Source organism: Brachycentrus maculatus, unplaced genomic scaffold (genome assembly GCF_059751285.1).
Source record: "Brachycentrus maculatus isolate JH-2025_06_01 unplaced genomic scaffold, ASM5975128v1 h1tg000024l, whole genome shotgun sequence".
Taxonomy (NCBI): Eukaryota; Metazoa; Arthropoda; class Insecta; order Trichoptera; family Brachycentridae; genus Brachycentrus; species Brachycentrus maculatus.
Window position 1 is genome coordinate 1062262 of NW_028280778.1, and position 26356 is coordinate 1088617.

Below are 26356 nucleotides of genomic sequence, written 5' to 3' on the forward strand. Positions count from 1 at the left end.
ATGTGGGAGAAGCTAACAGTGTTTATCACGACGTGACGTTCTATCCTCAATGCTTACTATCAGAAATACATCACTTTTACTTTGTTTTTACCTTTTCTGATATTTATTAATCATGTTTATATATGATTTCTATCAATAATATCGCCGATTTCACTTGCTAATAACTGCATTGTTCAGATAATGATGTAGCCAATAGAGGGTGTTTGGTAGTTAGTAAAACATTTTTTGATTCGCAAAAAAATCTCATGAAAAAACACAATGTCTTGTTTGATAAAAAAATCATAAGCTTTCACGTGTTAACGCTTGCTTTGATTAAAAAAAAAACATTTATACATTTCTCACAGCTTATTTGTTTATTCTCCCATGTTTGAATCTTTTTTAATATGATTTGAAACTCACATTACACGTCATTACTATGTATGTAATTATACAATTTGAACAGACAAGAACAAGAATTAATATGCTCCGTTTAACTTTCACACATAACATTATTATGTATCCAAATGTGTTCAAAAAATGCCTCCGGTGCTGGTGGTCCAGACTGGTTTTGTTTTTAAATTTATATATCTCCGGTAGCTCTATTTTAAAATCTATCACAATCTATGAAAAGTGCTATAGGTGGAATTCGGTTATTTATTTCCTTCAGGTGTGACATGAATTAGATTTTTTTCTCCGATTATGCCAAACTGGATCAAATGAATCATACATTTTTTTTGCAAAACTGGTACCAATTTGAAAATTTATTTTATGATTTTTGTAATGTATTACCATTTTTATATCTCGGTATACTCGTATTGTAATTGATTCACTTATATGAGCTTATTCTAAGCTCTTAAAGAGAATTAAAGAGAGGATACCGCTACATTTTTTTGTTTTAAAAAGCTCACATTTTTCCGAGAAAAAAATTGTTATTATTTTTTTTTCAAAGATTTTAGGTTTGTTATGCCAAAGTAAAGGTATTTTTTTCATAAATAATTTCAAATTTAAGCTAACTTAACCAAGCATTTTCATAATATCGTTCTAAGTTGGTACTACTAAGTTTTCCAAAATTTATTCAGTCATATTTTCGTGTTATGTCTGCTCCTTTAAAGTTCACAGCATTTTCAAATCGACATACTTCTGTTAAATATCGTCAACTCTAAGTAAAGTAAAGTCATTTTTTATTATAGGTGTCTCAACTAAGAAAAAACATCTGTCGTTTGTATACGAAAGAAGGTGGAAGTCTCACTATTCTAGGGCTTACGACCTGGCATTTGGGTAACTTAAGTGATTCGTACACTTGATTGCCGTTTACCATTTTACCCATTTTTAAATATTCACATTACATATTTTTTTAAACAATGTATACCATATTTACACTCTTATTAGATTATTTTCATGTGTTAGTTGTTATTTAGATAGATGTGGAATTTAGCTGTGGTTGAGAATTTGTGAAGTTTGCAGCTACTATGAAGTATTAAAAATAGGTGAAGATCGTTAAATCTACTTAAAGTATGTAAATATACGCTTGGTCTGAAAAAATATACACTTTTTAGCTGAGTTTATTTAGAATGGTTTGAAACGTATAATTTTCCACAGAATATTTGTGTACTTATTTTGAGTAGATTTAGAAAAACAAAACCATTTACACACTAAACAATCGGTAACGATGTTTTGAAAAGGCTGAAACAATATGCTTTCAAATAATACTTCATACTATTTTTTAAAAATCTGATAAGACGTATTTAGCACTTCTTTCAATGAGTTTGTTTCAAAATTTTCTCATGGGAGAATCACATGCATAAAAAATGTTTGAAAGCAAATCAAAATATAATTTTTAATTCGATCAAATAATGCGTAGTTTTTTTTATTGATATGTTTTGTTATCGAAAGAATTGAATGCACTTCCCACGAATCGTTGCATTGTTATAATCCATTAAGATAAGTTCCAAATTACCTGCATTGTATTCATGAGAACATAATTTTAAGGTCTACCAGAGTACCTTCAAATTATCATATGGTATTACATACTTGATGAGTCGATGATTATACGGACACATTTATATGCGGGTATATTTTTAAATCGTATGTTAAGAATAAATGTCACTATATAACCTCGATTTTTTTTTCATTTATTTATCCGCACCCAGATGTACATAGAGCACTGCATTTGATCAATGCGGTGTTAATTTGATGTTCAATTGCATAAAAGCAAGTTGATCAATCATGATTCTTAGACACGAGTTGACTGTATTTTATTGGAGGCAGATGACGTAAGTGAAAGTGCTCAGGGTGAAGAACATTATTGCTGTATGGGAAAGGAAATGTAGGAAGAACATTTGGTAGGAAAAAGAGAATAGCAGAAATAACTAGGGGACTCGGAGTTGCATATCCATACCCGTTCTAGCTTGTGTAATTTGGCTAGTGCTTATCTGTACTAATTTCTAATAAGTATGTATATTTTTGTCTTGTATTCTATGATGTAATGTAATTATATAAGTAGGTATTTAATTATTTAAAAAATTTACTTGACCTTAAATTTTTCCTTGTACCATGATACACCTATTCACTAATATATGTATTAGTGAATAGGTGTAATTCAACATAAATAGGTAGATTGTAATAATGTATAAGTAGGAAAACCATAAACCAATACGAATTCTTTAGAGAAATTAAGTTATACATCGGGCTACTCATCGGACAAATGTTATTGACCTCCTCATTCAAATCGTTAAGTGGTAAATTGATAAGGTAATTGGTGAACGCATCAATCATCTCATCAATTGACCAACTCACAATATACAAGAAGAAATCACCGTCATTCATGAGCTGTACAATCTAACGCATAACAAATCCCCTGAAGAAGAAAATGTTACCGAAACCCAATAACTTGTACACTACCATAAACATAATTCAGTTTTAATTTGTACCAGAAGATGAAAACAACTGTCGTTTTCGAAACTAGTCGTAAATAAAAATAAAACTCTATAAAGTGGTATATTCAAGTGTTTAATTTTAATAAAATAATCATGTCATTCCACAAAGTTAATGCCGAATCAATAAATAAAATAATATAATTCATGGTTTTATATGAATGATGCTAGGTTAGAATTATACTTAGGTTAGATATATGACTTTAATATGGAAAATAGTACGAAATATATTGTGCAAAAATGCATGAAGATTTATAGGTATAAAAAAAATACTGATTTTGACTTGAATTTATTAAAGTATTTTTTTGATCATATCTGAAGTGGCACCATCTATGATCAAGGTAGGTTGGTTGGAACACTGGCCGTTCGACAGTCGAGTACTCCGATTCCCATTACGCAATACCCGGAAAGTGAAAGGGGACATTGTCGGTCACTTTTTATATTATTATGACGCCGGCATCGTTGCAGACACCAAACTTCGGAGAATATGACCACTGTAATTCAGTAATACTCGTTACGACGAAGTGTTGGAAGAATATTGCTCGTCTGTGTTGTAAAAATAATGCTTTTTTGTTGTTTTCATCTGCGGCTGTCATGTTTTTCTTCGTTTTCAAGATAATGCTCTTTCCATCAAGTGTTTTAACCTCACAAATTACAAAAATATTGAAAAACAACCTTTTCGAAACTTATCGGAGATGCTTAGTACTTTTGTAAATAATAAATTTTTGTTTTAAAGTATACATTTATTTTCAAATCTATTATGACACGTATTTCGATGCATTCAACATCGTAATCAAACACCGTTTACGGTGAATGCAGCGAGACACGTGTACAAATTTTTTTAAGGAATATTAGTATTAACCATGTTTGTTTGAAAATTGTTTGGAAATAAATTTAATTTATTACCCTTAGGGGACTTGTACACATTACATAAGCTTATACTTTCCTCCATTTCCTTTACCGTAAACGGTAATCCTGCACTGAGACATCCAACAATTACATAATCTGTATTCAGGCATACACATTTCGCTTCTAATTAAACTAATCAGGACTAATTCCTTTACATATTGTTTAATTTACGACCAAACCACATCGATTCGATGCGACGCCTTATGCACCATTGGCTGCGGATAAAAAATGAGAAATAAACTAAAAAATATTTATTTCTATATTTTATTAATTAATTATGCAAAATTGTGTCTTTACACCTGTCGTAAGCCCCGTAAATACCCCCATAGACTTCCATATTCCGATTTAAAAAAAAAAACATCTTCGTCTTTTTTGGGCATGTAGAACTATAATATCTTATTATAATAAATAAAACCTTTATGAAATCTGACTGCTTCGTATACTTACATAAACTTACAATTATGACATGAAAATACGACTGGTCACTCCAATACCTACTGTGTTACTTTGAACTTCTAATGTTCTCATTACTGACTTAATAAATAAACAAAGTTCCTGAATACATGGTGATTAATAATACCTTTTTTGACACTTTAAGTAATCAATTTACCGGAGAGAGTACAATCGGTAAAAAAACAATTATCAGTAATAATAACACCATTATTTTTTTGGGTACATGATTTTTCATTTTGTTTTCTAACGTTGATCGAAACGAAACTTTTGTTGAGTGACATCACAAACGATCGGTCGTTAAGATCGTATCAAAAAGAGTAATAACATTAATGTTTGGCTATTAGAAAGTACCAGTTTCGTGGGCTAATGACAGAAAACATATTGTGCTAACATTGAATAATTTGCTGCAAGTACACTTTTGAAAGTTCACGACGGGAGTGCTAAAATTGTTTTATCTCGTGCCTCAAGGTCATTAGCAGACTATTCAAATAAATAACGTTGGTATAACGTGTATCCACAAATACATTCGTGTATTTACATTCGATTATTAAAACAATTGCATTCAATCGGTTTTAAATACCCCTTTTAAAATCACTAACGAACATTGAATAATATGCAACATTAAATAATTTGCTGCAAGTACACTTTTGAAAGTTCACAACGGGAGTGCTAAAATTGTTTTATCTCATGCTTTAAAGTCATTAGCAAACTATATTATTTTAAACTATTTGTATATATATATATATATATATATATATATATATATATATATATATATATATATATATTAAACTATTATTATTATTAAACTATTTGTATATATATATATATATATATATATATATATATATATATATATATATATATATATATATATATATATATATATATATATATATATATATATATATATATATATATATACATATATATATATATATATATATATATATATATATATATATATATATATATACATATATATATATATATATATATATATATATATATATGTATATATATATATATATATATATAAATATATATATATACTATATTATACAAATATTTTTTATATAACTTTTATCACAAATATGTTCGTGTATTTACATTCGAGTAACTGCAATCAATCAGTTTTAAATACCCTTTTCAAAATCATATAAAAATAATACAAAAAATATCCATTGAGTATCTCAGTAATAATGTAATATTATTTTTTATTAGTAATTGAATTTATCCTTATTTTTTAAATGGTTTATTGTTTTATTTATTTTAGAAGTTAAAAAATTTATTGGCCACTTGACCGCATTTTATAATTATAAATTGTTTTATTGAGACATATTTAAGTACAAATATTAATAAATCGTGGAGTAATTGAAGGATTATTTAGGAATTATACATTTTTGTGATTTTATTTATTTTTATCTTGACTTTTGATAAATTTCATAGAGAGATTTGAATGTATGGCACCACTTTTTGGAATATCCTTTTGTTTCATTTTAGTAATTCAGCACGCTACAGTGAACAGCGTAAACGGAAATCTTCAATTATCGTTGTTAGTCTCGCTTGGACAATTTGACCAATCCGGCATCGAAGTTCGATTCTTTTCTTTGCTGAGAATGTTAACAAACAATGATAGAAATAACGCTACGTATTCGTCATATTATGCTCTTAAATGAAGCGGTCATATTCGAATAGTGTTTTCGTTCCCCGCGACGAATTCACAACAAAAGCGTTTCAAATGTAAAATGCCCATTGCTGGCGTTCTGTCCTGCGTACCGGAATAATGCACAAATGATATTATTCCTCATATGCGGTTCTTTGTATTATAATACCGGGTATGTTATAGCGTGTCTGCTTGTGAACCCGTTTCCATGACAATGTACTGATTCAATGTCAACCACCGCTACAGAAATCACTTGCCGCAACCAACAGTAACTGAAAACATCAACCTTTTCAATTTTGTATACACACAATCTGATGGAACTGATTACGGCGCCCATGCATCAGCTATTCTGCTCGGTCATCATTTTTTCATAATCGTGATCAGTCTAATGTTCTACGGGTGGGATATTTGCAAGGTTACTGTCGGATCATTGCCATGTTCTTATTTTGTTGATGCAAGAATTTCGTAGCGATTACGTCGTGTTTGCAAAATAACGCCTGTTTGCTGACATTGTTCAGCTGTTTCTAACATTGTACGATATCAAGGGTCCGAGACCGGTCCACTATTACGCTTGTTAATCTATTTCGCGACAATTATCATACTCTAAAGTTTCGTGTGTGATCAGTCTAATCTTCTACGAGTGGGATATTTACAAGGTTATCGCCGGATCATTGTCATGTTCTCATTTTATTGATGCAATTATTTCATCGTGTTTGCAAAATATCAGCCGTTTGCTGACATCGTTCAGCTGTTTCTAACATTGTACGGTATCAAGAGTTCGAGACCTGCTCGTCAATTGCACATGTTAATTTATTTTGCTGCGAATATCAGATTCCTAAGTGTCGTTTGTGATCAGTTTAATGTTCTACTGGTAGGATATTTGCAAGGTTATCGTTGGATCATTGACATTTTCTTATTTTGTTGATTTAAGTATTTCGTAGCGATTACGCTGTGTTTGCAAAATATCAGCCGTTTGCTGACATTGTTCAGCTGTTTCTAACATTTTACGATATAAAGGGTCCGAGACCTGCGCTTGTTAATTCATTTCGGGAGGATTATTATCAGACTTTAAAGTGTCGTGTGTGATCAGTCTAATTTTCTACGGGTAGGATATTTGCAAGGTTATCGCCTGATCACTGCGTGTTTGCAAAATCAAATCATATAATAATTGATATCTCGTCGGATCATTGTCATGTTCTTATGTTATTGATGCAAAAATTCTCTCAGTCAGCTCTTTCTAACATTGTACCAAATCAAGGGTTCTAGACCTGTTCGACAACTGCGCTTGTTAATTTATTTCGCGACGATTATCAGACACTAGTATTTATCATACGCGATGCGAATCTGACACACATTACAATCAGCCTGAAACTTCCGCGTCTTTCGAGCTATCAATTTATTCGGTCAACCGTTCGAGAGTTCAACGTTCGGTTTCCGCTCGCTCCTCGGGTAACAACGATGATACTGGTAGCTGGCAGCCGTACCCGATGCTAGGGATCTGTGTCAGCCCCGGGCTTGTTTTGTCTATTCGCCATGGGCAATTTCATCTCCAGTTATGTTGCGAGCAGTTCTACGACTCCCCAAATACGAAATAAACACCATCTTCCTCTGTCGAAGCGGATATTTGTAGCCATTGAGGATGGCCCCGTTGCTTTACGAACACAACTTTTAAGAGCGCTACTACTGTTAAATAAGCAATTATGCAATCGACCCACTGACAAGTGAGCCGCTTCTAAGTGACCGAATTAAAATGATAATAAACGAATCGACGGAACCAATTGCTAAGTATCGTATTCTGTTTCTGAAGCCTAATATATTTTAGAACCTATTCGCTTAAACTTTATTGATGTTTCGCGTATCATTTAATCTCTCACGATTCCACTCGTAACATTATTTTTAATGGATGTATAACCTAAAATCTAGAACAAAATATTATATTTATGGCGTTATCTGACACATTATTAAAGATTTACTGAATCAGGTTAAGTATTTCTATTCGACTTTTGAAGATCTAAAATATTCATTTTCGCAAGTTCAATAACACAAAATTAAATTCATCAATGTGACAGGATACTAAAAAAAACAATTATGAACATAACACGTATTTTGGGTTAATCGATGTATTATTTACATCTCCTGACGTTTCGGTCATGATTACAAGCTCCATCTTCATGGCACTTGGTACTTAAATTGCACAATTTAAACAAGTACTTAATGTCCAATTATTTATTCTGATTCACTATTTTTAATGTTACCTCGTAGTACACCAATTTCAATTGTAATTAATATTGTTTATTGTCTATTTGCTAAAACATATAAATATTATAGAAGTATAATTATTTAATATTATTTTTTATATAACGATAGTATCAATGTTGTGTTGAGATGGTTTGTACATGTTGGACGAATGAGTGAGGAAAGAGCGGTAAAACAAATTTATCAGGCGAATGTAGTTGGAAGTAAGAGCAGAGGAAGACCGAGGAAAATTTGACATGGTCAAGTATTTCAAATATAATACTTAAAGTGGTCGGGCCAGGAGTCGGAATAATCGACTTACATTCTTTCATAAAAAAGGGAAGAATGATACATGTTTCATATCAAGTTGAGACACCTTTAAAATTGACATCTCATCCTTAGGGTGAATAATTTAATACTGACAATATCTTCATTTTGGTATGTGAACTTCTGGTCAATAATTGGTATATTTTTTTGTCTACAGAGGGTCGCGTGGAGGTGTCGAGAGATGGCAAGTACCTCAGCACGATGGCGCCGCGCAAGGTGTTCGGCGAGCTGGCCATCCTGTACAACTGCAAGCGGACGGCCACGATCAAGGCGGCCACCGACTGCAAGCTGTGGGCCATCGAGCGCCAGTGCTTCCAGACCATCATGATGCGGACCGGCCTCATCAGGCAGGCCGAGTACACGGACTTCCTCAAGAGGTAACACGCCTTCAAAATTAAACAAAACCATGCACACTTGAATATCTTGAATCTTGACTTAAGCAAATGCAAATATATCCTATGATAGCTTAACACGTCCTGTGCGAACACGGCTCCCCTGTCGCCAAGTACACGGACTTCCTCAAGAGATAACACACCTTCAAAATTAAATAATACCATACACGCTCGGATGTCTTGAATCTTGACCATAGCAAATACAACTTTATCCTATGTTAGCTTAAAAATCAACTGTTGGATTGCTGAGAATCGATATATCGACAACGGCTTACATCGCCAAAAGCGCTGCCGTCGATTTTAGTGGATATGCAAGGACGATAGTTTTTTTTTACTTAAAAAAAATATGTCTATTTTTCACAAAAAGCAGTTTAATTTGTTTATTTGTGAATTTTATTGACGAATTAAAACTACGACACAAAATTCCAGATCGACCAGCAAAATACACTACCATTATTTTATTTATTTTTATTTTTTTGTTATATATCGACGGCAGCGCTTTTGGCGATGTATCCCACAGTCGACATATAGACGAAAATGGTTATGTATTTTGCTGGTCGATCTGGAAAGTTGTGTCGTAGTTACAATTCGTCAATAATATTCACTATAACGATTCGTTAATAAAATTCACAAATAAAGAATTTAACTCATTTTTAGTGTAAAATAGACATAATTTTCTTTGTAAAAAACCCCATCGTCTTAATTTTTTATTATCCACTTAATTTTACATAAAATACGTAAGAGTAAAATATATTTTGTGAGATACAGATGACGTACGTGAAAAAGCTTATGGTAAAAGATAATACCGCTATATGGGAAAGGAAATAGAGAATAAATAGTAGGTAGACATTGGAGAATAGCAAGAATGGTTTAAACCCGCATTCGTATGAGAATGGAAAAACGAAAATTTTTTTCCTGAGGAAATTTTACTCCCAGATTCAATATTTTTTCGCGTTTTTCAAACGCCAGTATATTTTTTTCATAATTAGCTCCTTGGAATTCCGTAATTGAATGTTTTGTGTCAAATAAATAATTTATGAAGTATTTTTGTAAAATATGGAGAATAAATACATTCGTCAAATACAAAACGCTACAATACAAACGACTCTGAAGGAAATCATTGTACAATAATATAAAAGTATCTTTCAACGTAAAATATAACTCGACCTTGTATTAAAACACCTTACGGTTTTCCGGCAAAATATTTGTTTAAACTTAATGTGCAATGTAAATAAGAACTAACAATAGAGACTACTCCCATCAGTGTATATGATATTTACATATAATTCTGTGTGATTAAACAAATCGAAGACATGTATTATGTAAGTATCTACATGATAATTATAATAATATTTGTCAATTATTTTTTTTCACAAAATATCGTTTCAAGAGCGCTTAACATTTTTCTTCTATGCGTACTATGATATACTCGTATAAAAATTTAATAAGAATTACTTCCCTGATATTATATTGATGGTGAGTGTTTGTGTTTGTGTAGGTAATATAAACATAATTGTTAGTTTGATAAAAATCTTACATCTTCTTAAGTTATTTAGATTGCTTTAAATCCAGTTTTTTTTTTATATTTATTTTGTTGTGTCATGAATTTAGATTTCTAGATAAAATATTTGTTTATTTTAAATCTTAGTTTCATTCATTAGAAACTGGTAACCTAACCTTTATGTAATTTTAAATAACTTTCATATGGGTTTAAAGTAAAGATAAAAAAAGATTATGTAATTCCTATAACTCTTCTATGGCTCCGAATGCTAGACAATGTATAACACCTATTCTAGGCAACTAGAAACTGATAAAATGCGAATGCTTAGATGGTCAACTAGAGTATCTCCATTCGTGGAAGCCTGGGTGTAACAGACATCAATAGTAAGGTAGAGGAAAGTCTATTGAGATGGTTTGGGCACATAGGACGCAGAGAATCTGATCATATTGTGAACCAGGCAATTGCCATGAATCTTCCTCGAAACACATCTAGAGAAAAACCTAAAAATTCATGAATGCTACAGAAAGATAACATGATTCGAAGGCATGGCCTAGGTGACGTTGTCCACGATAGAAGGACTAAAATCCTGAGAACGAGGAGAGCTGACCCCAATAGTCTAGAAAGACGATAACTTGGGATGGAGCCAGGAAGAAGAAGAATATTAAAATGCGATTTACTAAACGAAGATGGTTAATTTATAAAGTAATTAAAGATTCTTTCCTTGAGTTGAATCGCTCTGAGACTCGGGAGGTCTCGGTATTACTGGCTAAAGAATGCTGCACTTGTATCTTATATTTTTTACTTTCAAGCCATTAGCAGAACATTCCAACGAGTGTTTATTAGCTTAGTAAAGTACTCCATCTCTTTTATTCCATTTACATTTTGAAGACAATAAGCGATTTGTTTTGCTTCTCCGTACTTCATCGCAATGCACGGCTCGCCCGTTATTCATCGTACGTTACTATACGTTTAACCGAGTGGTCGGCAAACTTATTAGCTAAAGAGCCAAATATGCACATTACAACAATTAAAAATTATTTTAGTCTTTTTGAATGCATAAATTATTGAGATATTATGGGGTTACTGGTATCAGTGTGGCTATATGTCCCTAGCAGTGGCGTACAAAGATTTTTTAATCAGGGCAGGCAGTAGGATTAGGTAAGGATAAGACGTAGTAAGCACTGGTCGTGTTTCTATATGGAATACCAGTAATCCAGGGTAGGCACTGCTTTTCTGCCTATGTAGAATGCACGCCTTTGGTCCCAGTTAACTGATCTTGCAGTGTACACTGTGTGGAGGAAATAATATTATTTTAATCCGTGGCCTAGTTACTGCAAAGGCGCAGACTCCGGTAGACCATTGTCACGATATGGCAGACACGAGTACACCACACGAAGGGCAATATGGAGCAAAGTTTCTACTACAGTATCTACTCAATGAATTAGGGCCACCCATTATTTTTTTGAATACTCTGAAATCTTTTGGATTATTATATTTATTTTACATAAATACTTTAAGTTTTCTATTGACATCTATTATCATGTATATTACCTTCAATAATATGTAAAATTTACCTGGATTATTTAAGCCTTTACAAAATTTCAAACCCTTTTTCTGAGAAAGGTCCCTAATTAGCACAGGTAGACAGATAGTTGAAAGTTAAAAAAAATAGTCCTATCTCATTTATTAGTGAAGTTTCTTGAGTTCTGGTTGTTGTTTTGTTCAGAGAGGTTATATACTTATCATGTCTTGTGAAAAAACTTAATTTTTAATTTTATTTCATAAAGTATAATTTTTTTTTGTAAACACAAGTGTTTTTTTTGAAAAGGACAAAATGGGAAAAAGTAAAGACATTTCTGAGGAAAAAAAGTCTAGTGTTATAGTGCTACTGAAATTAGGAATACTATCTAATAGAGAAATTTCAAAAAAAGAAAACGTTTCTCGTCAAACAGTGGACAGAATTTCAAAATCAATAAAAAATCAGTCACCCGCCTCCAGCAATCGGCGAAAGAACTGTCGTAGGATTAGAAAAACAACACCGAGGACTGATCGAAAAATCGTTCAAAGTGCCTTAGAAAACCGTAGTGCATCAGCAAAAACATTAAAAATAAAATTGGAAGAAGAGGGTATATATATATCGGTATCAACACTGAGGCGACGTCTTTACGAAGTAAATCTGAAATGCAGGCGCCCTGTAAAAGTACCAAAATTGACACCACGAATGAAAGCGGATCGATTAAAATGGGCCAGGCTACATCGAAATTACTCGGTAGATGATTGGAAAAAGGTATTTATTTAAATTGAATTTTCAACATATCATTTTAGTAAATAAACTTATATATTTGAATTAAACTTAAATTTTCATTATTTTTCAGGTCATCTTTAGTGATGAGTGCCGGTTAGAAGCCGTGACAGAGAGCCGTCGATTCGTCAGGAGAACACCAATGGAACGTTACAATGAGGCCTGTGTGGTAAAAGTTATCAAACACCCCACTGCAACAATGATATGGTCATGTATTATTAACAATTTACCTGGGCCGTTGTTTTTCGTGGAAGGAACAATGAACCAAAATTCCTATAAGCAGGTCCTCGAACGAATTTTATTGCCCTTCTACCATACACTCGACCCAACAGAAGGTCCATACACCTTCATGCAGGATGGGGCACCTTGCCACCGGGCTAAATCAATAATAAAATTTTTGTCTAACAAAAATCTGCCTTTGCTCCCCTGGCCTGGAAATTCTCCGGACCTTAATCCTATAGAAAACGTATGGAGCATGTTGAAAAATAAGGTATACTCATTTCCAAATCCGACGGTAGACTGTCTAAAAAAAAATATTCAAAAAATTTGGTCAGAAGACGAAGAAATAAAAAACATGATAAAACAGTGCATTTTAAGTATGCCAAAAAGAATTGAGGCAGTTATTTCTGCCAAAGGTGGAAATACTAAATACTAACTATATTTATATGAAAATATATGCATAATTTAAGCGTAATAAAGTGTTCATGTGTAAATAAAATTCAATGTTGTTTTATTCAATGTTTTCTCTGAGTTATTCCTGTTTGAATTGAGAAATTGCGCGAAATTCTGCGTGGCCCTAATTCATTGAGTAGATACTGTATATTCAATAAACTGCCTTGTCTCATTTCATGCTACTGTAAACTTCAGCCTAACATGTATTCTACTATAGATACAAGTATGTAGGTACGTTATCTGATTATTTTTTTCAAGTGACATGTGAGTATAGTCAAACTCACTGCATTAATTTATGCTGGTATACGAAAAAACACATTCGTGATTTATTTGAATTACGACATTTTAAATTATGATTTCGTAACCATGTCATTGAAAATTTTGACAGTTATAAGTAGGCATCTATATACGCCTTGTTTAAGGCCAATTTATTTTTGATCGTTCAAATTAATCAAGAACAATATTTTGTATGCGTTCAGATCTTGCGTGCGTCAAACAAAAATATGGACCAAAGGGCAAAATACAGGAATGAGTAAATGATCATCAGTTAGTTTTGTGAAAAATAAAGAGTAGTTTTTTTCCTTTCTTTTTGTGTGAATATTTAGTTCAAATAGAAAAAAAATATGTAAAAAGAACTCCACCGACAAGACACATAAGCCATAAATAATACTAATTTTGTATGTGAATCTATAAACGTATGTACCTACTTATATGTTATAATCTTAACTTATTCGTTATGTGCCTAAAGGTGTGTTGGTATTATGCAATGATTAAAGAAAACACTTGTTTTTTACCACTTGAGTTTTATTATAGACTCCTCGATAACTCAAAATCTAAAATTGATTTATTACAAAAAAAGTGGTGTTTATGAAATTTCGTGTGGAGATTGTGATAAAAAATATATTGGCCAAACTGCGAGAAATTTAAAGATTAGAATTAAAGAACATCATAGCGGTCTTGTTAGTAATTATTTTTCGGAATTTGCAAATCACATAATAGATACTAATCACTCATTTCACTCTCATAAATTAAATTATTACACCTTGTTCCATATAAAGGCCAAATTATGAATTATCTTGAAAATTTAGAAATCCAAAAAAACCTAAATTCTAATAATAGTTTATTAAATAATATATTCTTCACCTTTGCTTTCCATTTTTCCTTTGTTTTCAAACTCCGCCCCTTGACTAACCCCTTCCCCTTACTTTCCCCTCTCCTTATTTATAGAACAATTTTATATTTTATATTTTAGTTATTATACAGACCTGAATGATGGAAGTTTAACTTCTGAAACATGTAGTCTATATTAAAACTCAAGTGTTCAAAAACAACTGTTTTCTTTAATCGTTGTGACTTGTCTTACCACAAAGTTAATGCCGAAACAATAAATAAAATATTGGTATTATGCATTCAATTTTTTGATACATTTGGATAAATCTAGGTAAAAATAAATTTTATGGGTGTCTGAACTTGAGATAAAACATCTATGGTTTTTATACGAAAAAAATCTAAGCATTCCAGGGTCCAGGGCTTAATACCTGGTATTTGGGTGGCTTAAACAATCACTTTATACACTAGTGTAACGTTCACCATTCTGCCCATTATTGAACATGCATATTGCATTCATTTTTGAAATCTTCCACATACGAGTAGCCCTGGGATGTTCAGACTTCCAAAATATTTTCGACACATATAATATTGTATTTGTATCATGTGTAGGGTAATATACCAGGGTCAGATAATATACATATTTATAGAAATACACATGACAGCGTATTTGAAGACTTTCCCTCTGAAATAGAAATAAATGTTTCCTCACAATTTGAATGTAAACCCGTATATTTGATTACCCAACAGTGGATCTTAGATTATATTATTAAATAAGTGTATATTAAGATCCAATTGATAGGATCACAGTGGACGCCGGAAGTGGTCTATCCGGTTTTATAGACCTGTTCCATAGTAATTGTATCAAATCAGATTTCCTAAGTGCAGCAAATAAATTCAATAGAAAGCAACGCTAGAAGCTTAATGTAAAACAACCTGAACTATAAATCAAAGTTGTTTTTATTAATAGAATACCTATTGTAAGTAGGTTCTTATACTGGTAGGTACATAATAATACGTTAAGTATTTGCATATGAATATTTATCTAAAAATAAATAATTACCTTCGTATTTCTTAAAAAAAATGAAAATATAAATTAATATACGCTTCAAAACAAACGCTCGTAAAATTATAAAATCATCCGATCTCGCTTTTGTAGTTCAATTGCGGGAGAATTCAACAGGAAACATTGCGATATTTTCTCAAAAATAACAAACTAACTAACTATAATAACTGTCCTGTCAAAAATCACTAACTCACTATTGCGCCGCTTCACCGCAGGGGTAGGCAGAGAGAATATAATATCACACCAATATATCTTTGCACACAATCTTCGCCTCTTCCATATTCATACGTCTTCTCATACACACACGCCGATTATTCCGACTCCCTGTCCTGACCACTTTCATATATTTACAAATACTTGATCATGCCATGTTTTTCTTTGTCATCCTCTGCTTCTTTTATCACCACAATCGTTTCATAAATATGCTTAGCTATCCTTTCTTCACTCATTTGATTCAAGTTCCACCAAAAGTCAAATACGAGTACTTGTGAGTTTACCTAAAAACTCAAATAATATGTGTTTTGTCAAACTTACATTTGCTTCATAATCTTAATACCTACCTATTTTATATTTTTTCACCAAAATAGGGCAGGCACTGTGTTTGTACCTATATGGAACGCACGCCACTGCATATATGAACACACGTACTACATAATATTGGAGGTATTGCTGCAAGGATAGGAACAAAGAACAACCATAAATGTGATCTTAAAACGATTGAGTTGATAGCCGAAAGAGAAAGGATCGCAGTAATACAATTTATTGTGCAAGGGTTCACAGTGTTTAACACCTTTTGTTCGGACTTCAGTCGAGTGCAATAAGGAACCATTGTTAGTGATACAAAATTACTGGTAAAATTATAAGAATTTGTCAACATATTTTATTATTTATTAATTCGGCATTAACTTTGTGGAATGACATGTGGATGATTTTTTTAAAGTAAACCCCTAATGTATATTACTTTATGAGTTTTATTTATATATACGACCAGTTTCGAAAATTTACAGATGTTTTCGAAACTAGTCGTATAAATAAATAAAACTCATAAAGTGGTATATTCAAGTGTTAAATTAAAAAAATATATAAATATATATATATTTTCATTAAAAAGCTTCTTTTCATCTCCCGATAGATGTCTCTCTGAAATTCTAGTGATTCAAGCACAATGTTTCGAAATTGAATCATATATATAGAACTTCCAAGAATTTGATTATTGTGGTTGTCAATCATGGGTAGAATTGGTTAATGTTACACGTGTGTAAAATGATCACTTAAACCAGCTTATGACGGTCGTAAGCCCCGTAAATACTTAGACTTCCATATTCTATTTTCTTCCATATTACTAAATGTTTAGGATTTTATGGAGTGTGTGGAAGTTTTTGGTGAAATTATTTTACTGTTTTTATTGTTTTTTTTTATTTAAAATAAACCCTGATGATGACAACGTATTGTTGAAACCGGTAGGTTGAATTGTATTAGTTAAAAAAATTGTGAAAACAATGTTAATCAATTTTATAAAATGTGCCACAAAGTATCTGCGGAAAACATTCAAGAAAAAATTCCATATTCTTCTTCATCTATATTGAGATGTCAAAAAATAATATGGCAAACTAATGATTATTCACGAACCGTATGTTTATACATTGTGCATATTTGGTGTCGTCCATGTGTCGCTTCTCATCGTACGACCTCCTTCTTGGTATTGCGTAACGGAAGCGACTCCATAAAATTGGCGACATTGTTTCACGTATCACAATCCCGACGTGTGATATAATATGTAATAACTTCAAACAAAACTCTTCCGTGTTCATATACTTATATCGACTCAACGTAGACAAGTTATTCACGGCTCTAAAAATATGACAATGCGTTATGACACCAATTTATTACGTGCTTATACTGTTAGCGAATCATACTATATTTTGAAATAATTTTAATTTTCTGCTGGTAAAGTACAATGATTGTTGTTGGTAAAAAACAACTTTATTTATTATAGGAATCTGTTTATCTAAACACCAAACTAAATAAATACTTCACTAATTTCTCAACTGGTGGCGCCACAATCAGCCATACTTCCAAGCCTACTGATTTGTAACAGCATGTGGAAGGTAATCAAAACCATTGCATATATCAAAAATGAACGCAATTTGGATGTTCAATGATGGGCAGAATGGTGAACGATGCATAAGTGATTAAAGTGATCGTTTAAGCCAGCCAAATGCAAGATTGCAAGCCCTGGAATGCTCAGACTTCCTTCATTCTTATATAAAAAGAAAAAATAGATGTTTCATATCCAGTATGCCGTATCTATCAAAATTACAACTAACATACGAATGGAATCCCACAATAGTGCATATATACATGTTTAAAAATCAATTGTCGTATGGATGTTTAATAAAAGACATTAAAGTAAACGTTTCCCAATTGTATAAAGTGATCACTTAAGTCAGACAAATGCCAGGTCGTAAGTCCTGTAATGCTTAGACTTCCATCTTCTTTTGTATAAAATACTTCTCAGTTTAGACACCTATATCTTTATCATCCATAGAAAAAAAATCCAGTAGTTTCATTAATTGATTCCGCAGTCACTTTGTGGTAATATATATTCATTTTTAATTTAAGTTTTACTATGTAAATATCACTTTTTCTTAAATTATATTGTGACACGCGTTTTGATGCATTCCACATAATTTTCAAACACCCTACGGTGTAAGTAAAACTTACATAAAAACAATCCAGTATCTAATTTTGATAAATATTCTACAGGATGCATACCAAGTGAAAAATAAAACAGTAGAATAACCTTGATTCTGCAAATACAAACGTGTGAATTTATATTTATGTTTTACTTATAAATGAGTATGTTGACATTAAAAAAAAATGTTGTGTAAGGGTAGTTTTTTAAATATACATATTACATAGCTATCCAATCACAAAAGCCTATTTATCGACTATACAGCTAGTAAATGACTAATTTCTACAATTTTATTTTGCACTTAGTTTACCAAGGACAAAACCTGTTAATTTTTTGTAAGCGTACGCCATTTCTGAATGCTGGGAAAATATTGCTGGGATTATGATAATAACGTAATTGTGGTGGGAAAACCGAATGATTTTGATAAACCACCTAAAGTTTCTATTTTGCGAAATACTTTTTCAATGCGACCTTGACGATGTATTTGCTACCTTGGGATCCAACATGAATATTTATACCATATTTCCTATCTACGTTATTTCATCCTATCTAAAGGACATTCATATAATTTTACATTTGAATAAATATCATGATTTTTTTATTATTATAAATACAGTCGAACTCGGTTATAACGAGGATGATGAGACCGACGTTTTGCCGCACATTCGTCTGACTGCTTTTAGTTTACCGTCGTCCTTCTTGATTGACTTAATTTATGCTTAATCGTATATGCATAATACAATTCGTATGTATGAGCTTATAACGTATGTCATTTGATTACATTTTCACGTGTTTGTAGCTTGATGATTTTTAATGATTTATGTACATCTGTTAATGTAGGATCGTCACTAGATGACAATATTTACCGTAAATTGGTGATTTATTACATTTGTTTACGAGTACCGTTATTTGATGTTTATTTTTCAAACTTTTGTTTTTTTAATTGTAAATTTACTGATTGGAATATGTATGAATGTAAAATAAATAAACAAAGAGAACAGCGTATTAAATGACGCATGCGGTGTTTTGAGTTAGTAATGATATATTTGCATATTATAGAAATGTGAATGATACCTACATTCAAATCATAAAAACGATATATGATTCTACTGAATTTATCATGAGAACAATATAAAGAATGTTTAAAAAAAGCTAGTTGCAAGTATTAAATTTTAAAAAATATATTATAGGTGACTCAACTTGAGATGAAACATCAATCGTTGTTTTTTTTTATATGACAGAAGATGAGAGTCTGAGTATCTCAGGGCTTACGACCTGGCGTTTGGCTCCCTGTTAACGCTTGTGTAAAATTTACCATTTTGCCCATTATTGAACATCCAAATAGCATTAATTTTTGGAACTTGTATGTATATAAACTATATATGCAATGGTCTTACATTTTTTTCACATGCGGGTAGCATTTTCAATGGATTGGGAAGTATGACTGATTGTGGCGCACTCTGTTGAGAAATTTGGAATAAATGAGTAATGAAAAAACAGGAAAACAAATTAATGGGGCAAACCGAGGTAGACTTGGTAGTATTAAGTATTTCAAAAACTTGAACATGGCCAGATCTGGAGTTGGAATAATGGGCGAGTATGTATGAGGAGATGTAAGAATGTGGATGTGCCGAAGATTGTTAACAAACACCGTGTTGTATGGCGTTTTATTTTCTCAGCTTACTTCTGCGAAAAGCAGCGTGATGGTTGGTTAGTTAGTTTCATGTTATTTTCTACGTGACATCTTAAGAATGCTACTGAGAATAATTGAAATATTTTTGGTGAAAAAAAGCTCTTATTAATTTTATGTTTGCCGACCGGAAACTGTTCCCTAGACCTTACACGCATTTTTGGATATTTCTTGATTTAATGGGTGGTATTTATGGTTATTTTTACGTATTTTTATTTTGAATTAATTCATTATTGTCCGCCCCCGTAGTGTAATGGTCAGTACGCTCGAGTACTGTTCCGGAGGTCCCGGATTCGATTCGCAGGGGGGGGGGGGTTAAATAAATAAAAGAGGATGTTTTTCACTCTAATATTTATTGAATATTACCCTGGACGGACCAGAGGGAGCGGAGGGCTAATCACCTTTTCTTCATGTGTTAACGATCAAGAAAACACTACGTTTATATGATGCAGTGCCCTATGCACCATTGGGGTGCGGATAAAGGTTTGAAGAAGAAGAAGAAGAATTAATTCTTACATGCTTTATATTTTATAGCTTTTGAATTAATATTATTTAGGCATTGAATGTATAGATCCATATTCGAGGAAGTCGAAATGGTGTTTTGAGCTTAAATGTTGTTCCACATTTTAAGCAAATTATCCGTGTTATATTTCTTGTTTGAACGAATATTTTCGCTTCTCAATTTGTTTGCATTTAACAGCTCGTATATCGTACAATATAATATTGGAAACAGTTCGCGAAGAAGTGTTGTTATTTTAATGTTTTTCAACTAAATTTATTATTCAAAACACATTTCTCGCGCCGGTTCAACAGCACTCCTTAAGGTGTGAGTCTCACAACACTATTTTAAATATATAATATGTATTTTTTAAATTTCCTGTTGAATCATTATATCCATACTCTAATGTGGTGGAATGTAATTTCATGTACATTTGTTGTAACTAATAATAAGTCAGCCAGTCATGAGAGCTTATTTGATATTATTTGTTTTTACCTAGAAATTTTCACTCAAGAAATACATGAAAGTTTAAATTGATTCATTTCTTAAACTTCTTTTACAATAAAAATGTACATTGGCAGGCTTTTTGCTAAGAATCAATACATATATTTTATAGAACCAAAATTAGAATAATATACGCGTAACCAAAAACAGACTAGTATAGTGTCAACCTTATACTTTTGAAATTATCAACTTAGAGGGCAGATAGTGCATTAACGAAAAAAAACATCAATTACTTAAAATAAATCGCAGTAAAATTAAGAAAGGTGTATTGAGATGGTTTGTTCATGTGGAACGAATGACTGAAAAACTGTAAAAAAATATACGAGGCGAGTGTAGTTGAAAATAGAAGCGGAGGAAGACGGAGGAAAACTTGTCATAATCAAGTACCTCAAATACTTAAAAGTGGACAAGTCAAGATGGCATAATGTATGAAATGTATAAATATGTAAGAAATAAAGAATTTTTGCAATGATATTATCGTATAGCGTTCTATCCTGTCTACCTATCCCTACGAAGAAGTGGCTTGATGATTATTTAGGTGGTTTGTATCGTCAGATTGTTAATTTTTTATTAGCTAAAAAAATCACTATTCTTTTGCACGATTTTACGTACCAATACTCGCTTCTTAATAAACTTATACATACACTTAACAATATACGAATGGTTCAAATAAGCAAATAACGGAACAGTTTCCAAGTATAATGAAGAACGATCAGTAATGGAAAATGTATTCCTATATTAACATAAATCCAACTCAAAGTTCAAGTAACGTATGGTCGCATTAAAATCAAATCATTGTCTATCAATATTTTATCGGTACATACCTACATATATCAATTCTTTCATATAACAAAAAAACGATAGAAAGATTTTTTTAAAAAGTAATAACCCGCAAAGCATCTAATTTAGTTGCTTGTCTGCAGGATATGATATGCAGGATATGGTCTGCAGGATATGGTCTGCAGGATATGGTATGATAGTAAGGATAGGGAAGGTAAATGTGAAAATTACATCACAACCACCCAGACCAAATTGAAAATAAATCTTTCTAAATAAAACTAACTAACTAACCATCACGCCGCTTTCCGCTGAAGTAAGCAGATAAAATTAAACTAATTATGGTAGAGTGGGTTCGAACCGAGAAACTCTGACTAAGAGACCGCGACACTTACCACGGGACCACAACCTGACACCCGAGGCGGAAATAAACATTCAAGGACCAAAAGTGATCGGCGCGCATCACAACGCACGATCCGACAGTAAGCATCGAAATCTTGCAATGCGTTGCTTTCTCTGAGACGGTGATAAAAAATATTTCTTTTATTGTACTATAAATCGCAAGCCTCAAATTACCAGAACAATTTGTTCCTTAATTTTTAATTCATTACTCAGTGAGATCTTTACTAGTCGAAAGTCGATCAGCCAGCACGCATCCCATCATATTTTTACGCCAATTTTAATATAATTTTCTGTTCACAGCATTTTGAGTGTGTCCAAATACTTGTTCACAAAATCTGGATTATCTCCAATTACAGGAGTCATTTTCATATTTTATGAAAATGACTCCTGTAATTGGAGATAATCCAGATTTAGTGAACAAGTATTTGAACACACTCAAAATGTTGTAATATAAACAAATTATCTGGTCAAATTATAAGCTTAAATAATAAAAATGAAAATGGTATTTTCTGGCGTGTCTCATGTGTGTGATTATAATCCAGGATTCGGACCTCACATACTAATATAAGAGTTTCTGCTTAGTAAAAAGCTTCTTTACATCTCACCAATAGATGTCTCTAGTGAAGTTCTAGTTATTCAAGAACAAGGTTTCTAAATTGGTTCATATATAAAGAATCCAAGAATTTCAGTAGTGTGGTTGTCAATAATGGGTAGAATTGGTGAATGTTACACGTGTGTAAAGTGATCTCTTAAACCAGCCTATGACATTCGTCAGCCCCGTAAATGCCCAGACTTCCATATTCTTCTTCATCTTTGATGAGATGTCAAAAATAATATAATTTTCTGTTCCATCAATGCAATAATCGTGCAGTTCTTTTCGCCTATAATTGAATGTGTAGAGATATTGTTTTTTGTTTAACATTCACATTTGAATTTACCTACAGAACAGGTCCGCAGTTCTCACTATTATGTTTTTTTCTTCTGATCTTCAGAACATGCGATTCTATCAAAGAAAGTTTTGTTAATGTATTTATAATTATTGGTTGTTATCATCAATTTACAGGAAAAAATACAATTTATAATTTTTCCCACAATTTTGCACAAGTTTTTATAATAAAAAATAACTTGATTTTTTGTGGTGAATTTTATTTATTATACTCCTAATCGTAGGTATTAAAACGCATGTATTTTTTTGTTAATTGAATTTCTAACTAAATTAAACAATTTACAACATTTTAAGTATGTCCAAATACATGTTCACAAAATCTGGATTATCTCCAATTACAGGAGTTATTTTCATATTTTTTTTTTTATATTTCATCAAAGATGAAGAAGAATATGGAATTAATTGATTCGGCAGTCACTTTGTGGTAAAATCTATCAATTTTTAATTAATGTTTTACTTAGTAAATGCCACTATTTAAAATCTACTGCGACACGTGTTTCGATGCATTCCGCATCATTTTCAAACACCGTATGCATCGAAACACGTGTCACAGTAGATTTTAAGAAATAGTGGTATTTACTAAGTAAAACATTAATTAAAAAAGAATATGGAAGTCTGGGCATTTACGGGGCTGACGACCGTCATAGGCTGGTTTAAGTGATCACTTTACACACGTATAACAATAATGGGTAGAATTGGTGAATGTTACACGTGTGTAAAGTGATCACTTAAACCAGCTTATGACGGTCGTCAGCCCCGTAAAAGCACAGACTTCCATATTCTTCTTTATCTTTGATGAGATGTCAATAAATTAAACAATAATTTACAGTTTTTTTGCAATCGTTCAGTAAAAGTATATTTCTTCCAGTGTCAAGTCAGTTGATATTTGCAAAAATTTTAACATATGTTTAATTTTTTGTCACAGATGTAAGATATAATCCACTTAGGAGTTATTTAAATCAAGATTTTATCAATATCACGAATGAAGAAGTCTTTTATAATGGGAATATGGTAGTATTTGCAGGACTTTAACCTGCATGAACTGTCTATTTTCCCATATTACTTGACTTCTTTTTCCATGTTAAGATATCAATAAATCTTGAGTTTTTATTCAGCTTGATTAAGTTAATTTAAAAAAACTAAAAACTAGTTTATTGCTTTAAAAAAATATATAAATTACAAATGAAATAAAATGGATTTAATATTTTGAATATATTCCACATGAATATTTGAAAAATTACTGTCGTTATTCCAGGATAATGATCAAAAGTCAAGTTCCTACTTTTATAATATTAAGACGTTCGCTAAGTTTAAGGATTATAAAAATTTTGAAATAATTAATTTAAGGCAAATGATATCAATTTTCTGCCGTTTATTTTATTATAATAACACAATAAGTATTTTTAAATGGTATAAGAAAATAAGATAACATTTCTCAATATATGGACTTTTACACCACAAAATTTTTGAAAGACACACGAGGGTAACATACAATAATCAAGAAACACAGTATCAGTGCGTTAAAGCCATTATTTAGTAATGAATATGTTCTAAGCAGTGGCGTGTATTCAGTGGCGGTACTTCCCTAGAAGCCCAAAAGCCCGGCTTGCCTAACAACTCCAAATAAAAATGACTAAATCTAGACCAAATGATTAAAAATACATAATTAATGTATGACTATTTTTAAATTATCGCGCGCTTACATGATTATTAAACACCATGCATGCCATTATATGGTGATGGTACTTATTGGTTATGGTTAATATCTGAGAAAGATATTTTATTATAGTGAACATTTTTTTTATTTCAAGGTGATGGCTATACCTTACAAAAGTTACATGTTAGCATATTTTTACAATGATTACAATACATTGTTTATATTTATAATATTTTCTGGGTGCTTACTATACTGGGAATGATATGAGGTGAAGAAATTATAGGTACATCATGTATTCACGAATGTGAAAAATAATGGGCTTGCCTTACTGGTAAACCCTAGGCACGCCACTGCGTGTATTCCACATAAGCAGAAGAAAAGTACCTACCCTAACATACTCGCGTGCCATATTAGAACAAAACTAATGCCAACCCTACCTGACTAAGTAGTGTCTATCTTACATTACTACCCATCTTACCGTCTAATTTAATTGAAACTCCATGCTCGCTACTGATACTAAGAATAAATATATTTTACCAGCAATACTTCAATGAAAACATAACACGCAATAATATAATAATATCATGTTTAAATAAATATTCATGCACATGGCACGTTATGGCGATTTGTAAAACGAAACGTTTAATATTTGAAAAATGAAATTTGAGAATGAGTTTCAAATTATAAATTTTAAAATTAATTTTTATCTTATTAACATAATAATAATGATAATAATAAAACCCTTATCTGTACCCCAATGGTGCATAGGGCACTGCGTCATATAAACGCAGTTTTATCTTGATCGTTTACACATGAAGGAAAGGTGATCAGCCCTCCGCTTCAGGTACCAGTCCATGTTAATATTTAATAAATATTGCAGTGAAAAAATCACTTATATTTATTTTACCCACCTCGGGAATCGAACCCGGGACCTCCAAAACGGTAGCCGAGCGTGCTGACCATTACACTACGGAGGCGGACAAGTTAACATAGGTAGAAAATAAATAAATGTATCAGAGATCAATGCTCGAAGAGATGAATGGAAACTTCCATACAAACATCAATGAAATAGCAATGCATATAAGTATGCGAGTTTTCTAGTTATTTGATTATTTTCACATTCTTTCAACAACTGCAGTGAAATACGTAAAAATAATGACGTCGGTAATTAAAAAAAGGAAGCTATGTTTGGTTTAGCAATTTATCAATCCGGTTGACGAAATGGAATCACTAATTTACTTCATATAGCAGCTGTTAGACTTAATTTTCGGGCAAACAAAACGCGTTTTTGTAAATATATGTTATTTGCTCACGTGTTTCGGAGACAGATTACAAATCACTTTTTCAGCAAAACGAATATTTTACTGCACGCTGCGAATGTGGAGTTTCTCGCTCGTTGTGCGCAAAAATGAAAGTTAAAAAGCGATCGAGTTCCTCTTTACGAGTAATTACCAACTTTCACTAATGAATACTTATTTATATTTTGTACATTTTACTCAAATAAATTGATCTATTTTAAATATATTTACATACATATGCGAGCGGAAATTTAAATAATGCTCCTTTCGTTATCTTTAAATCAAATGACTAAGATATAAAAGTGGAATTATTTATTTTTATGCATGAAATTTCACATATCGCTCA

General features: G+C 31.8%; 1 protein-coding gene across 4 annotated transcripts in view; it reads left to right on the top strand.

Moving 5' to 3' along the window:
• The window catches only part of for (cGMP-dependent protein kinase for), a 245806-nt gene that overhangs the window by 204176 nt on the left and 15274 nt on the right, over positions 1–26356 (top strand). For all 4 annotated transcript variants that reach the window (XM_088268829.1, XM_088268837.1, XM_088268823.1 and 1 more), the window contains one exon: positions 8660–8879. In XM_088268829.1, coding sequence (XP_088124955.1) covers positions 8660–8879 — 220 coding nt within the window. The remainder of the gene's footprint in view (positions 1–8659; positions 8880–26356) is intronic.